This window comes from Dipteris shenzhenensis, chromosome 31, assembly GCF_047967505.1.
Source record: "Dipteris shenzhenensis isolate YYH24624 ecotype China chromosome 31, Dip_SZ_1.0, whole genome shotgun sequence".
NCBI classification, from domain to species: Eukaryota; Viridiplantae; Streptophyta; class Polypodiopsida; order Gleicheniales; family Dipteridaceae; genus Dipteris; species Dipteris shenzhenensis.
Genome location: NC_141626.1, coordinates 17,494,776 through 17,511,246, shown reverse-complemented (window position 1 = coordinate 17,511,246; position 16,471 = coordinate 17,494,776). Strand labels below are relative to the sequence as shown.

The window sequence follows — 16,471 nt, the reverse complement described above, 5'->3', positions numbered from 1 at the left end:
GCCCAAATCAAGGGTAAGACCCTCTCATCTATCCTCATCGGCACTCAAGCCAAAAGCAAGATGGACACTAGATGGATGCAAAATGCTCTCTCAAAGCACAATGAAAAGTTTTGCAATGCTAAGATGAAGGATAAAACACATATGATTCATGAGCCTCTCCAAAGCATTGGCATTTGGACATCAACTTGGGCTCTTTCATCTCCATTAACATGGTGGTCAAGAATATGCATGCTATTGAATATATCATTCTGTGTTTGTGGACCAGACACAATGATAACATGGAAACAATGTCAAAAAAGGATTGCTATCAAGGGGGAATCTTCCCCACATCCCAAGAATATTAGAGCTTTTGTGTGTGGTCAATAAGGGTTCTCTGCCTTGGGATGTCCCCCTTAAATGGTTGTTAGTCTTATGTGTGAGTTTTTCCTTGTTAGACCTATGGGAACTTCCCATGCATAGTCATTGTCCATTTTCCCAATTGTAAACCAAGAGCCATAACCAGAGTAAGTCACAGGTTGGGGTGATGAGTGTTGTTACTAGGTGTGAACAAGCCATGAAGCTTCCCATGTACTACTGCTAGGGTGAGGTCATCAATTAGTGGGGGGGTATGTTGGGAAAATTTGATGTAATGGTCAATACCAAGGTCTATGGTTGTGAGTGTGATCACATGAGTGTGTGTGTGTGTGTGTGTGAACATGTGTGTCTGCGTGTGTAGGTGTGCCTGAGTTAGGTGTGACTGATGATGTGTCAGTTAGTAGGTATGAATGAGTGAATCTAGGAGTGTGGTGTGTGATTGAGTGATACTAGTTTGTGGAACTAGATGCTCTATTGAGCTCACATATGATGTCATACTTGGATGTAACCAGTGCCTATATATTGGCGATCTCTCTTATGAATAAGACGCTTTTGCTTCATCTTGTGTCCACACTATGTTTCCATTGATACTCCAACAAATGCTAAGGCTAGTAATGCTGAAGGTGCTAATTCCTACGTGATCAAGTGTACTATTGAAGAGCAAAGACTTTTGGATCATCTTTAAGAACGGGGGAACTAGAACCGGGCAAGCAGCAGTGAATGGTGTCTAGCTGGGTGGGCAGAATCACGTTCCAAGCCACTGCCTAACAAGAAAGGAGGGAAAGAGACTAGCTAGCAACATCAAATATAGGATTCGCTCATGTGGGTTTGGGATTGCTTTTTATAGTGTGCCATGTGGCTCAACAAGAGGGCAAAAATGGGGTTTGGTTCCACTATGCTGCCTGCCTAATAAACTTTGATGATGAATCTTATGTCATGAAGGGATTATACTATGAATGGGGGGATGAAATTTTTGACAAGTCTTATGTCATGAAGGATTGTACTATGCACAAAGTAAAGGCTATTCCTACAAACTCCTACAAAATAAGCCTATGGTAGAGATACTTTCAAATCTTGTGCAATATATCAAGATACCCATGTAGCCAAATCTAAGAAAATGCCAAATGTTCACCAACTAGTCTAGACAACTTGAAGCAATCTACAATAGTATGCCATTTGATTTCTAACAAGTACATAATACAACTGAATATGTGTATTCTTGGGCTCTTTCATTTCCTTTTTCTAGCAACATTGATTTGTCTCAAATAGAACTTATAGCACTTGGAGATGCGATGTTATACACTTAAAATTTACAACACTTACGACTATTAGACAAAACTTATAGCACTTAGAGCTGCAACATACTTAAGACTTATACCACCACTTATAACACTGTTAATTATTTAGCCAATTGCTACATACCTACAATAGCAACTTTTACTGGCATTCCTAATAAACATGTTAGCTAGCATCAGTGGAGAGAGAGAGAGAGAGAGAGAGAGAGAGATTAACATCTTCAAAAGAACTTAAGGGTCTATGAGACAAAGTACAAACACCAAAAAGTGACTTTCGATGTGTGGATAACCATTGTTTCGAGCGCTAGATCCCCCCGAGTTATTATAGGGCATACCTAGTTCTAATACTATCATAAAGTGGCCTTTATAACATCAGTTTAAGACTAAGATCCTTTGGGTTGGGATTTGAAGTCCGTAATCAACGCTTTGCCCATCACAATAAATGGCCCATTTGCTTGCTTTATGTGCTTCCTTTACTTTGGTGAGTTCATTATTTCTTTGTTTGAGCTAGACCGGAGTGAGCTCCTCAGATGTCCACTCCAACTTATGTATCTATCTAAGGATCTTAACTCTTGCTGCTTGTGTGCCATTTTGACTGATTTAGCATATCTCATTTTCGCCCAATTCAACTTTCTTCTCAAGGCATACAATTATGTCATCTATATCTTTCTCCTCATCTAATTGGGTGCTTTGGTTTCTTGCTCTTTAGTTCCATATAAAGGTCCACTCTATTGACTTTGTTGCTAGCATCAGCAACCATTTCTTGCTTAATTGAGCTCACTTGATTGGTGCTCATATCCTTAACCATGGAGAAAGTACCACTCCTAACATTTGCGCATGACTTCTACACTACTTTTTTGCTTTCCATACTCTCCATATCCTGCACTTTTTTTGGAGGGCTACAAGTTGAAGCTTGAGCTCTTTGATTTCTTGTTACAAATGAACTTGTCTAAGATGGTCCTTTGTCTCAAAGAAGTCTGTCTTCACATAACGGGTGAATATCGATGTGGATAATGTTGCAATGGTTGAATGTGTGCATGCGCGTGCGAGAGAGAGAGAGAGAGAGAGAGAGAGAGAGAGAGACTACTATGGCTCTTGCCATCGAAATGTGGCCTACATGGCCACAAGAATGCTTCACACAATCGATAAATAGATTGCAATGCTAGGTTTCATGAGAAGCTTCTAGAGCTTCACAATGAGGCTCATCTTTTTTTTTCATGAAAATGAGGCTCACCTTTCATCTCTTGCATGCTCAAGATTGCAACTTAAAGCAATTGGCTATGAGGACTTGTGCACTATCATAGCGTTGATGAAATCGAAAGTTGGATTGTCGAATTCTTCCAACATTCAATTTCCAAGTTGAGAATACATTTGTTACACTTACGCGACTTCTAAAAAAGATGAAGGGTGCTAATGCATAGGTTTCTTTAATTTTTATTTTCTTAGTATTTTAAAAATATTTGACCAAATTTCACTTCCTTATCCTTTTGAACTTGTGCCATTCCAAAACAAAACAAACAACAAATGCCATTCATTTTTAGGGTCCAAAGGATCCCAAATTTTTACTCATGGTTTAGATCTAATAGTTCATGGTCACACAAAAGGATTAAGTTCATCATTGTGTTATCTTTAACATCTTGTGGTTTTCCATGGGCTTCACACTAGTCTATATCAAGAAGGAAGAAAATCAATGTACCTAATTAATACACCTATCCAATCAAAAAGCGAAGAGAGGGAGAGTGGAGAAGGTTAAAACCAGAAGGAGTGATGCAAAAGACCCCAAACCCCCCCTACCTTCTTCAAAAAAAGGTTTAACAAAGAGACAACAAAACACATACAAAGCAATCAAAAGATCAACACATCCAACTGTGACAAGTGACTTTCTCAAATCTCAAGACTAGGTTGCTTCAAAAGAAAAAACAAGGCCACAACTAGGGACACAGATAAAAACGTTCCCTAAATATCAATTGTTTAATATTGATGTAGGTTGTGGGCAACCTCTCAAGCAACAATCTAAATCCATTGTATTGCATGCCAATTTTGCATCTTGCCTTTTATAATGTTCCTTGCATAAGAATTTTCGTATTAGTTTACAGGCAGATAAATCTGTAGTTGAATTTCATGTGACCTAGTACGTTAGTTTTTCAACTAATCGTTTATAAGAACTTGCAGGATTCAATGCAATCACAACGTGCATCAATATCAATTTCCTAGATTCAACGCAATCCCCATGCATCGATATCAAATTTTCCTATTCCTGGACTCCTTGATTAATCGTGCAAGAACTATTCTGACTTTCTGTTGTGAACCGGCATGAACCTCACAACCTAGTGCATTATGAGAAAATAACAAGATTTAAGCATTGCACACGAACAAAAAGACCCAAGAATTGAGGAAGTTGTGCCCACACAAATCTGCAGGGCATCCTAGAACGAAATAAATTTGTCATAATTTTAACTGGGGACCAAGTTTACAAATGTAGTTTCACAGCTCCATATGAGAACCCAGGAAACCATGTCTAATTGAATATGAATAGATAGACCTCAGGCACTATTTCCACGATAGTATTATTACCTTGTAACAATACAAAAAGTAAGCTCACATTTCCATGAAACCCGAATAGAGAATGGAATCCATTCCAAAAAAAGAATGCCTTAAACTCCATTAACTTTGAGCTAACCGACGCAGGATACAAGGAATTCCACGAAGGTTGAGGTCGTCCTTGTAGAAAAGCATTTGTTACACAATGGATAGGCCAGGATGGGGCTTGAAGAAGGTGAGATTTAAATATTAAATACAATGGAATCAAACCAGAGACTTTGAGGCCTCATTACCTGCAGAGACTACAACATCTCATGAAAGCGTGCGAGTGCCTTTTTCTGTATAACAACACGATAACTGTCTCCAGGTTGTGTCTCAAATCTGGCATCCACCTTGCGATGCTGACCTTGACTTCCAAGTCCAGCCCTCTCTTCTGTTGAAAGAGCTTGAACAGGCTCTACTATTCCGCTTCCATCTTTTCCAAGCCCCTAAAGTTTGCAGTAAACAGGAAGAGATGAGCCTAGGTGCACAAACTCATACATGGAGCACCTGTTTCCCGCAGACCTTACACGTACAACAATTTGCATATTTAACTTAATCGTTCCTCGACTAAGGAGGACTGCTTGACAATACTTACCGACCCTTCTTGCCACCCCATGTTTCGCAGCATTCTGTTGCCTACATTCCTTTCATCAATAGCTTTCTCCGATGTTATCACCTCATAAGCCTGTGCCTCTGGACCCCCCAAACCAGATCCTGAGATAGATCCAGCCCCCTTTGGACCCACTCCAGGAGGAAATGGCATGTCCAAGCCTCGTCCCCTTGCTCCAACACCTGAGATTTAATTTTTTAAAAATATTGTTATTTTTAAATCAAACAAACCCCACCCCTGACGACCAACTAATGTCGCACCCATACTACTACAAAATTATTTTATCCCTGTTGCCCTCAAGTTTTCCTGCTAGCCCTTGCCGTTGCCATAACAATTTTATTGAACCAATTTCCAAACAAGAAGGGGGGGGAAACCACTCAAAAAAAACAAAAACAAAATCAAAATACAAAACTAGCCTTGGCAAAAAGCGCAGGGTATTTAACTCTATATGTCGAGTGGTTCTCAGCAAAGTGTCAGGGTGTGAAACATCTAACAGCGATTACCAGCCTTTTCATGCGCATGGCTGAGGCAGGTATGTTAAGCACTGCAACAACACTTTCAAGTTTCTGTACATGTACACGCATGCAATATCGCAGAAAGGATGTTGTAAAGCAAAGAAAGGGACATATACACTAGGCATCAGAGTCATGGGAGAGAACACTTCTGCAGTAAGAGGTGAAGGATCACCTGCAACCGAAAGCAGAGGCTGTTGGGTACTCAGTTGGATTTTGGAAGAAGATATACCATGGATTCTTATACTTCAGTAAGAGCGTGACAAGCCAGTTGAACAAAATGAAAAGCATTACTAAATAATACTATTTTAAGACGATTAGCATAGAAGTAGAAGAGGATGATTTGGAGACCCTAAAATTCAGTTTATTTGCAAATCAGGGAAATACAGACAAGAGTTGGGATCCTATACTTAAGGTCCAAGGATCACCCTGTTCCATTGGAGAATCCAATTGGACGTATCTCTGCACTTGAGCTTGGTAGCTCAGCCCTTAGGCTTGATTTCCTGTATTTTCAATATGGTTTAAGTGATGAGCAAATCCTCAGTCCAGGCAATTATCCCAAGGATGGGACATAATAGAAAGCCAGCACATGAAGAAAGGCTGCTTTCACAGATACAAGACATTTAGATATTCTGTAACTTTAAATGAAGTACTGACCAATAAACCCATTTCATTCTTATCTATATCTAGCTAAATCTAAGAACATGCCCAAACTCATCCTCTAAAAACACAACACATAGTGCAGTTTCAATCCCATGATAGTCACTCGTAAGGCTGAAAAGCATAGCAGGGACTAGCTACATTGACATCCCCACTGACATCATCAGTGCCAACACTGGATGTGACCGTAGTATAAACATATGCTCTCATACTTACAATCCACAAACCCACACATACTTGAGCATCCATTTATACAAAGGTCTTCGTATGGACTTTCTGTCAGCACTCCGGAGGTCAAGGGCAGACTCAGCCGTGACAAAGGTTAGCACTAACGGAGAAGGCCCACAAAACGAAAAATTGTGGACATAAGATAAATTATACCTTTATCCTTCATATCAAGCTCCAACATAGAATCATCATATGTTGAAGAAGAACCATAGAGACTTCTCCTTTCTGCTGCTCTGTCTCGGTACACAGGTTGTGGAGCTTCAGTGAATCTACGCCGTGCTCCTGCCAGGGGTCCATATGAACCCAAAGCTGATGAATCTGTCTTGAATGGAGTTGCACCAGATTTTGCTTCTATAGGAGCAGGTTGCATGAAAGAACTGGTAGTTACTGTCTCAAATCTGGCCACATCTCTACCTGTTCCCCTACCAACACCTGTAGCTGTATTCACACTACTGCTATCTATTTGCCGAGTACTTGGACTGCTTTCAGAAACACGAAAATTATCCCCAAAAGGGTTCCCACCAGCCCCCCGACCTGAGGGTGCACGCACACCAGGCCCCTCTTGTGTGTGTACCAAGCCTTCTAGTTTCTTAGTGATAGAGTAAGTCTGATTTGACACCACTGTTGGCATACCTGTACTAGCAACAGTGGCGTTCTCTTGTTTATCATCACGCGAAGTATTAGTTGCCATCGAAGGACTACCATCAGTAGAAATTGCAGTAGCAACCTGACCTTGCTGTCTTTGCTTCCACAAATTTACTGCATCACTTATTCGCTTCTTACTTGCCAATAGTGAACCTTTTGAGGCAAGACGAAGCTCTTTTTCTCTCTCTTTCATCTTTTCCTTATCTTTCTTTGCAGCAGCCTGTGCGGCAATCGCAGCTGCCTGGACAGCCTCAGCCAATGTAAGTTTCTTTTCTTCAAGATCACTTTGTATAGTCGCTGCTGGCACAGAGGTAGCTACCTTTGAAGAACTGTTTCCATTAGTTGTGTTTCCATCTATCTTCTCCATTGCACCAAGGGTCTTTGCAGAGTTCACTTTATTTTCTGTCTCAGTAGCTGCTCCAGACTGCTCATCATAAGGCAAATACTGTTGTGTTTCTTGATTGTACGTGTACCAAACACCATTATTACCATCATAGTAGAGGCCTGCATAATAAGAACAGACACTTCAGTAGATGTAGGCACGCCAATGCATTTTAAACACTACACAATACACAAGTACTTACCCCGATGACCATCATAGTAAAATCCAGAGGCTGCATCATAGTAATATCCTGATGCCTCGTCCCACACAAAGCCTGATTGAGGAGCTCCACTGGCTTCAGCAGATCCATCACCTCCTACTCCTGCATACTCCTTTGGAGTCCAACCTACAGCATCATACTGCAAAATAACAGGTACAGGAGTAGGTTCCAATCTGTAGCTAGGTAAATGGGACAACAACAGTCAACAAACATTGAATTCTTTTAAGGCACTCAAAAACATGCATATACAGTGCAAGCAGAAGAGCCATAACCCACAGGAAAAATGAACAAACTTGAGAATAATAATACGAGCCAACTAGGTTTTCATCCTCAGTTCACAGTCTACTTACATGCCACACAAGTATGATGGCGAAACACAATTAGCACATACCTCAATCATAGGCTATAACAGAAGACTGCACATGCCCAGGGTCCCTTTCCATTATATTCTTCAACATATATCTAGATGAATCCAGGAACATTCCCAAACTCATCCTCTAAAAACACAACATAGTGCAGCTCCAACCTCATCATAGTCCTCATGAGGTTGAAAACCATAAACTCCATCAAGCATAGGAGGGACTAGCTACTATGACATCCCCACTGACGTCATACACTTGTATAAATTTAGCATGTTGGGCCTTGATCCCCCTCCTTTTCACAGTAAGAAAAAAGAGCAGAACAGACAGACATAACAGAAGGCTAACACTAACTAAAGATAATAATTCGGCCTTCACTTTCCTTCAATAGACAATGGATAGCAGCACTTCATCATTAATTTGGCATCCAGCGGGAAACTACAAGTAACTTAGAACGAAAACGAATTAAAAGCAGCTGCATCTCGAACATAATATAGTAACTTCCACAAGCATATGAAAAATAAATACTCTGAGGAGAAATGCAAATATATACCTAGATGAATCCAGGAACATTCCCAAACTCATCCTCTAAAAACACAACATAGTGCAGATTCAATCTCACGATAGTCACTCATAAGATTGAAAGCCATAAACTCCATCACGCATAGTAGGGACTAGCTACTATGGCATCCCCACTGACGTCATCAGCGCCCAACAGTGGGTGTAGACCATAGTATAAAAATATGCTCTCACACATACAAATCCACACACCCACACATACTTGAGCATCCATTTATACAAAGTCTTCGTACTGAGTTTCTATCGGGACTCCGGAGGTGAAGGGCAAACTCAGCCATGACGAAGACTAGCACTAAAGGAGAAGGCTAATCAAAAAGTAGTCCAAATCTCTTCATTCAAGCTAGAACTGCTTGTGAAGTCTAAACGATTTCATTTTAGTCTCTCCCAAACGAGCATCTAAATCTAGCGGATAGGGCAACGCACCATTTAAGATAGAATTATCGCAATACCAGGAGGCTACAACTTGGACGAAGACTTCACAAGGTGAAATTTGCATGTCCGCTAATACGGCAGAAGCATATACCTAGATGAATCCAGGAACATTCCCAAACTCATCCTCTAAAAACACAACATAGTGCAGATTCAATCTCACGATAGTCACTCATAAGATTGAAAACCATAAACTCCATCACGCATAGTAGGGACTAGCTACTCTGAGGAGAAATGCAAATGAAGTTCGCCGAAAACAAGAATAAGGCGTTAAAAAATCCACGTGCAGGACATGCAAAAATCAAACAGGAGGAAGAATAACAAGAAGAGACTGCACACTCGACCACAAAAATGGTGGGTAGGTAAGGGAGGGATGAAGCAACAGGAGGCTATATAATGAAGGGTGGGTGCTAGATGTGTGTGTGCTCGTTTTTCATCAGTGGATAGTTTGAGGCTGTAAAGCAGCTTGAAACAACTGGTCAAACTTTCAGCAGTCAATTCACTGGCAGCATCCGTGTAAGTATCAGCAACCCCAAGGATACATGTACCATTTAGAAGTACTTTCTCTCTTTGTACCAATCCAGAATTTCCTAACCCTAGAGCATAAACTCACCTGCTGTGCAAAAGTAGCCGCTTCAATAGCAGCAGCAGCAAGGCTGCTAGCCTGAGGATTGCTCCCTGAAGATGAACCAGGCCCATGAATGCTCTTTGCATATGCCACTCTCAACAACTGTCCATTCTTTTCAAGAGCTGTTCCATTGCTAGCGTCCAAAGCCTTTGTTGCTTGTTCAACCTGACAGGTGAAGTAAAAGAGAATTAGCCATAACACTGCCACAAACAGAAGACCAAAAAGGTGTCGTAGATAAATCAGTCTTACCGACTGGAAGTGGATGAATGCGAAACCCCTTGAAACATGTGTGAATTTATCTCTCACAAGACGCAAGTCCTGCATGCCAGAAATTCAATTTCCATTGGATGCACCAAGATACAACCAAGTAACCAAATACCACCTTATGTAACCTAACACGATAGTGATGGTGAAATAATAAGCTTACACGATTGTGAAATAATAAACAACATTTTCTTCACCTTAATAGGAGCATGTTTGGAAAATTCGTAATGCAGCGTCTCTTCATCAACATTCTCATCTAGGCCTCGAACAACAAGAACATGCGTGGGACCTGCAAAATAAGGGTGGCTTAAGATTCAGTAAACACTGAAATACCCCAAGAAATAATTAAAATTAAATCAAGCAGCAATTCACCTGCTTCAGACCCCTTTTTCCCTGTCAGCACAGTCGTTGAAACAGGGGCATCAGCAGAAGGGGCATCATCTGCTCGTCCTTCATTGCACTGAAAACACAATATCATTCGAATCTTTATTGAAATGCTTTATCAGAAATGAAATATATATAGAGAAGACCAATTGGCAACAATACACCAGAACATTATCTCATACTGAAAAGCTTAAACCATTCACCAACTTAATATGACAGCTTCCAATACACACACAGTACTCATTCCAGAAGGTGAAGACTAAAGGCTATGAACTTCCAATTCACTTTTGTGAAACCCCTAACTATTTGGACTACACGTTCTGACCTACCTATGCATGTCATCATAGGAAAGTACAATACATGTGTGTATGTATACATAGATGTATACATACATGCAAATACACAAATGCATACATTTGTACATACCATACCACACATGAGTACAATTGTTATGCATCTATAAATCATATACATGGAACCATATTGTTATAAATATACACATAATACAAATATCATTGTATACATAAATATACATATATGATATTACTATTACTATACATATAAGCACACATAAACGCACACGAGTGATGCACGAGTGATGCATGCAAGCCTCTCTCTCTCTCTCCCTCTCTCTCTCACTAGCCTCTCTGCTCCCTTCCGCTAGCCTCTCCGCTCCCTCCTGCTAGCCTCTCCCGTAGCCTCTCCACTCAGCCTTTCCCGCTCAACCTCCCGCTCCTTCCCACTCAGCGTTGCCAGTGTCCTCAACTCCTCCTTCCTCCAAGCATACAACACATCTTACTTTGAATGGTCTCAATCATCCTACAGATCCCTTCATAGACCTTCCCATTACAAGGACCATCTCCACCAACAAGCCTCGACATCAAAAGAATAGGCTTTGTAACCTAAAGCAAGAGGCGAACATCATCCCAAAAGAGGTCATCCAAGACAATGGACTTAAGTCTTTGAGCCCCTGCAGAGTTCCGTTCACGCCATGCATCCCACTCAGCAGAAACAACAAGCTGCCTCAATTGAGCTTTCAGCGTAAAAAGCAGCTTCAACATGATGAAATCATAAGCAAAGCGCGTGTCGAAATACTTCAAGAGATTCTTTTATCTTGCATCAAAATTTACTTCCTCATCTAATTGTCTTTAGAGCATTTCGGGATGTGGGACAAAGGATGGATAGGCATGCAAGCTTGGCAAATGCATCAAAGCTAAGGGGGGTTCAATAAATACTGCATGCGGCTGCACCAATACTTGACCAAAATTTTTCAAGCAGGGATCTCCTACTACATAGGCATATAAAAGTGGGATCTCATATCTTCCTTGCCTTTCTTCATGCCCTCAAAGACTTTCAAGATCAATGAGATTTACCACCATCATCATTCACTGCAATGTAAACGATGCAGGGTCCTCACTTGATCGAGAGTCCAAGAGTAGTATTATATCCATTACATGCAGCTGAATTGCTGAAGTAGGGCCTCCTCACAATTGTACGACCATGCTAGTTAACTCACATGATTTTGTATGAATACTTAGGAACAATTTTCTGGCTCTTAGCACAGAGAGATGGCTGCTTTATTAAATTTGCAGTTGAATATACCTTTGTATGACTAGAATATATTCAATCATACAAAGGTATACCTTTGTAAGACTAGAATAAGTCCAATCATACAAATTTAGATTTTTTGTTGTTCTAAATCTACACAGAAAATAAAAGAGAAAATGAAAGAGAAGAAAAAAGAGGTAAACAAAAACTTATATGGAAAACAAAAGGAAGACATACTTAGCAAGCAAAGCAACACTTATATGTCATCAGTGCCCAAGCATAAGCAGCTATACTGGGTTTCTAAAGACCCGCAGAGTCTCTTGGTATATTCATTTCCAATATTGCACACCAAAGTCTCTTAGTGGGAGGGTTTTGAGACCAGGAGCATTCTAACTGCTATTTAGTCTAATGATCATACCACACGCTGAAAGGTTAGGGTGTTGACAGCAGCCTCCAAGCAATAAGCATTGCTAAGCCGTTCTTGTCATTTTCATGCCTTTCAGATACTGCAGCCCCTTTCATATGTGCTCATGCCTTGCATCTATGATTTATTCCAACTTTGACGACAAAGCAAGTGATGGTCAATGGGAACTGGTGCCAGAAAACCGCCACACCAAACCAATGATTGCTGGGAAGGTGTTTCCCTTCTCAGAAATAGTTGCATCAGTTCTTTTTTCCCCCCAACTTTTATCTATAAAACATGTGATGAGAAACATATGAAACTCTGTAAAAGGTCCTGCAAAGTAGAAAAACGGGCACTCAAGCAATAGTATCATCAAGAAGTTGCATTCCATTAGAGCATAACTACCACAATGTGAGAACAAGAGACCAGAAAACTATACCTGAAAGCACGAAGTGCGCCGAGCAAAATTTACACAGCCACACATGGTGCACATCCAATCAACAGCAGTAGCAGCAGCTGCTGGAGCACTGTTCTTGAAAGCACCAGGAATAGAGCTTTGAGATGGGCCCAAAGGCATTGCTTGAGGAGCTCCTACACCTCCGGTTGGCTTGCTACTGTAACTCAGAAAATCAAAGTCTCATCAGCAATTCTGAAGAGCTGTCAACCTCAGCAGATTCTTTGGGAGCTGAAAATCCCTTCTCCAAAACCAAGGGCCCGACATGAAAGTGCATGCTGCAGTCGTGGTTCAAAAATTGCATGCCATTTCAAATACTAAACTGCCCGCATATCCAATCTACAGAGACTATCCCAACTTAAGTTGAACAAATGTTCCCTTCTGACTTCGCCTGCCAACTCTGCAGTTTATTTATAGACCTGCAGAAAACTATTACTAGAATATCTAATGCTGGACTCTCCAAAGAACTTAGGCTTTGTCAAACATCAGTTCGCATATACTATGAAAGAAAACAGCAACCTTATGAGGTGAAGACAATAAACCTGTATTCAAAAAACAAACGCCGGCCATCAAGAACCAAGCCATCTTCCCCAATCCCTTCCATCATCTTCTTTGCAGCCTCCTGAGATGATGAACAACACAGTTTGCTTCACTATATTTATTTCTTCACTATGCTCACCATAATTAGATTATGTTGCAGGTATTAAACTGCAACATAATTAAACTGCAGTCTGCTCACCATAATTAGATTGTGTTGCAGTTATTAAATTGCTTATGACATGTTCCACAAAAGCACAGAATGAGAACATAGCACTCACCACCGATGGAAAATCTACAAATGCAAATCCTCTTGAAATGCCGGAACTCCTTTCTTTGATGACACGGACGTGCCTGAGTGGGCCCCATTCAATCTGGCCAAGCCAAGTATCTCAAGTATAAAAGAAGGGCAAGGACGTGTGGGTAGGGAAAACCCAAAAGGGGTGTTTGGGGCGGCCCAGGGGGGGGCGCACATAAGCAGCAACAAACCAAACAAGACCATAAACAGTTAAACCAAGGGTGTACTCTAGCAACTCAAAGAACAAACAGATGTTCAAATTACCAGTGCCTGATACAGGTCATCTTCAACTGTTTTTTGAGAAAGTCCTTTGACAACAAGTGTTGCAGAGGGAGCCTACACCATCACAGAATCACAGGGAAAATTAGTGTAAAATATTTGCTCAAGTAAACTTGGAATGGCTTCTACTTCTCAATTCAAACTATCTACATTACATAAAACATCAGAAACCCTTACCACCATATGACGCTCATGATGCCGCTTATCATCTCGATCTCGCCTCCTTTCACCTCGGGACTCGTGGCGACCTTCCTCGTGACTGCCTTCTCGCTTTCCTCGACTGTGACTACGAGGAGAATGGGAATTCCACTCCCATTCATCATTGCTGTAAGAGCGAGAACGTTCCCTGCGTCTCTCTCTGTCAGGACTTCTGTCTCTTTCTCTACTTCTGCCTCTCTTTTCTCTATCCCTCTCCCTATGCCTACGTTTGCTACGATCACGTCTTTTCCGTTCATGGTCTGAGTCACGGTCTGCATGTCTGGAGTATTCATAATCTAAATCACCACTTCCCTCTCTACTGCCATGAGATATCCGTGGCCTATAATCATAGTCATAATCCTCATAATCGTCACCTTCATAGCTGCCTCGATCCCGACTAGGGTATCTGCTGATTCTGTCAACTCCATAATCCCTATAGCCATCAACCTCTCTGAAGTTCTCGAAGTCACGGTAGCTCTCGAGCTCTCGAAAATTATTGACATCTCGAAAGTTCTCTGCTGTTCTAAAATTATCAATATCCCTGTAGTTGTCGATTTCCCTGTAGTTGTCAATGAAACCCACTTTTTCATGTCTCTGCACCCCACGGATAATAGCTAGCTCCTCCTCCAAGCTTCTTCTCCTTGCAGGAGGCCACAACCCAAGTACAGGTGGAGGAATTGGAAGCCCCTCTCTCTCCAACAGAATATCCCTGTGAAAAGGCTCTCTTGGAAAAGCACTCTCTCGGGGAAATTTCTCTTCAGGAAACCCTTCAGGAAATCCTCTGCCTCCAAAGGTTCCCCCAAATCTGTCATGCACAACACACAAAATGCAAACCACAAACAAATGATGATAAGATGCAAGAAGGGGTAGAACCTCCCTAGTGACCAACCTTACTAGCACTGAATGTGGAAAATTTAAGCAAGAACAGGACATTAGAGGCAAAACATAGACCATGACCGTTGACAGTGGATCCTTGCACAACAGCAAGGATACAATATACAGGAAACTGACGATCATAGAAGATAACCTAAATAACGTTCAACACTTTAAAAACCAGCTTTATCTCAAAGAAGATCCATCCTCAGCCAACTGACAAACCCTTAATAGCCGAATGTATATAAACAGGATTATGCCAGAAAAATAAAACCAAAATTCGAAAATAAACTCCGATGTGAAGAAGAGTTGTTGCACCTCGATGTCATGCAAATACCTGAATTCCGGATCCCGGATGCCATTGTAATTCGCCAGGGCCTGTGCATCCACAAGAATAAGGTGTAGTCAGCACCTTGGAGAGAAATATAAGAGGATGCCTCATATGAGCGTAATCCATATCGATATCCAAATGTGGCTGTGGGCTTCCTTGCTTGCTGTTTATGAAGGTGGATGGTGTTGGTTGCAAATCATATGACCCATTAATCTTGGAAGCAACAGGGGTCATCCGCATTGGGAAATAAGGAGAAAACCACATCTGATCATGTATGCCATACGCTGTTAGTATCCCATCTTGCTTGTGGCAGCACAAATCGCCCCGGTTCCATTGCACCAGTCTTTCTGAATCCAAACCTCCTGGGCCAAGGAGACTGTCTGCAGCTTTCTTGTAGTTCCTGTCCTGAAAGGGATGCACAAACACAGGCTTGTTACACCACTGTCTCAAGCGTACAAGGAGCCTGACTGGATCTTCCATCAGTAAACGAGGACTTGTTTAATGCCTTTCAAGTCCCACACCCGATATCCCACGTCCAATATTCCCACTACCACTACCTTGCTTTCACTTATCTTTTACAACCGGCTTGAATACAACTGCTAACAGAACGGTAGCTTTCCCTGCACCGACATCCCCATCACACACTGACATTACAGAAAACACTTCTCTTACAGGGAGGTTCTGCTATATCTTACAGACACCAAGGCAGCTGAGGCATCAAAACTGGAGGGACACTTTACTTTTAGGTGTCTGCCAGTAAATCACGACGGCTTAGCTTCTCAACGGACAACACACGATACCGAGCAGTAATGTTGGCGACTAAGGAAAAACCCAGAGAGGCAGCTATAAAAAGCTATCTTTTTCGAATGCATAAGATGCAGACCATAGGCATGTCCCTAGAAACGTACAATCTTGCGACAACACAAGCCCAGAACAATCTACATCTGGACAACTACGCAACCCTAAAAGCAAAAAATGAATTTGAGCCTCTCCTGCCTAACAAAAAAAAAAAAGGCGAAGGATGTCAATGATGTTGACGGATTTGTACGAAATCCACGAGCAGTATTCGATCAATATTAATCTTTCAAAATTTAGCAAGCGTATTTCCTCCGAGCCATTCAGCCAGCAGAGGCAAAAGGTGCTTGTTGGGCGGGTTGACCTAAGTCTTACTTCAAAATTGGAAATTGAAAACGGCAGCACGCATGGCTGTTTGAAATCCAAATCCATGCGAAATCATTTTCGGAGAAGAAACGCGAAAGGGATGACAAAGGAGCCAATCGAGCAAAGAGGGGGACTCTGTCTTGGCCCGATCTAAACGGAAACAATAGAAGAAACCATGAATTCGCGAGAGCAGCCTGCGCATAGACTTACAGATCAAATCGAAAGAAGGAGGCCCTCGGCAACCAGGTAAGTGAGCA

The 16,471-nt window shown here is 41.5% G+C and overlaps 1 protein-coding gene across 1 annotated transcript; it reads right to left on the bottom strand.

Annotated features, from left to right (window-relative positions):
* Positions 1-4,105: 4,105 nt before the first annotated feature.
* LOC147881125 (SUPPRESSOR OF ABI3-5-like) lies at positions 4,106-15,452 on the bottom strand. Its single transcript, XM_087402226.1, has 15 exons — positions 15,337-15,452; positions 15,060-15,100; positions 13,829-14,654; positions 13,637-13,708; positions 13,356-13,448; positions 13,080-13,159; positions 12,523-12,697; positions 10,121-10,208; positions 9,946-10,037; positions 9,734-9,802; positions 9,470-9,649; positions 7,472-7,628; positions 6,396-7,391; positions 4,828-5,024; positions 4,106-4,678 (listed from the first exon to the last, which is right to left on the bottom strand). Exons 1-15 carry the CDS (start codon positions 15,385-15,387, stop codon positions 4,493-4,495), a joined length of 3,303 nt encoding a protein of 1,100 aa, XP_087258352.1. The 5' UTR covers positions 15,388-15,452; the 3' UTR covers positions 4,106-4,492.
* Positions 15,453-16,471: the final 1,019 nt, after the last annotated feature.

Coding starts and splice junctions, on each gene's coding strand:
- LOC147881125 (XM_087402226.1), bottom strand. CDS start 15,387: ATGGAACCGGGGCGATTTGTGCTGCCACAAGCAAGATGGGATACTAAC. Junction 10,209..12,522: donor GGCGCACTTCGTGCTTTCAG/GTATAGTTTTCT, acceptor TTGTGTTTTCAG/TGCAATGAAGGACGAGCAGA. Junction 9,650..9,733: donor CATTCATCCACTTCCAGTCG/GTAAGACTGATT, acceptor TTCACCTGTCAG/GTTGAACAAGCAACAAAGGC.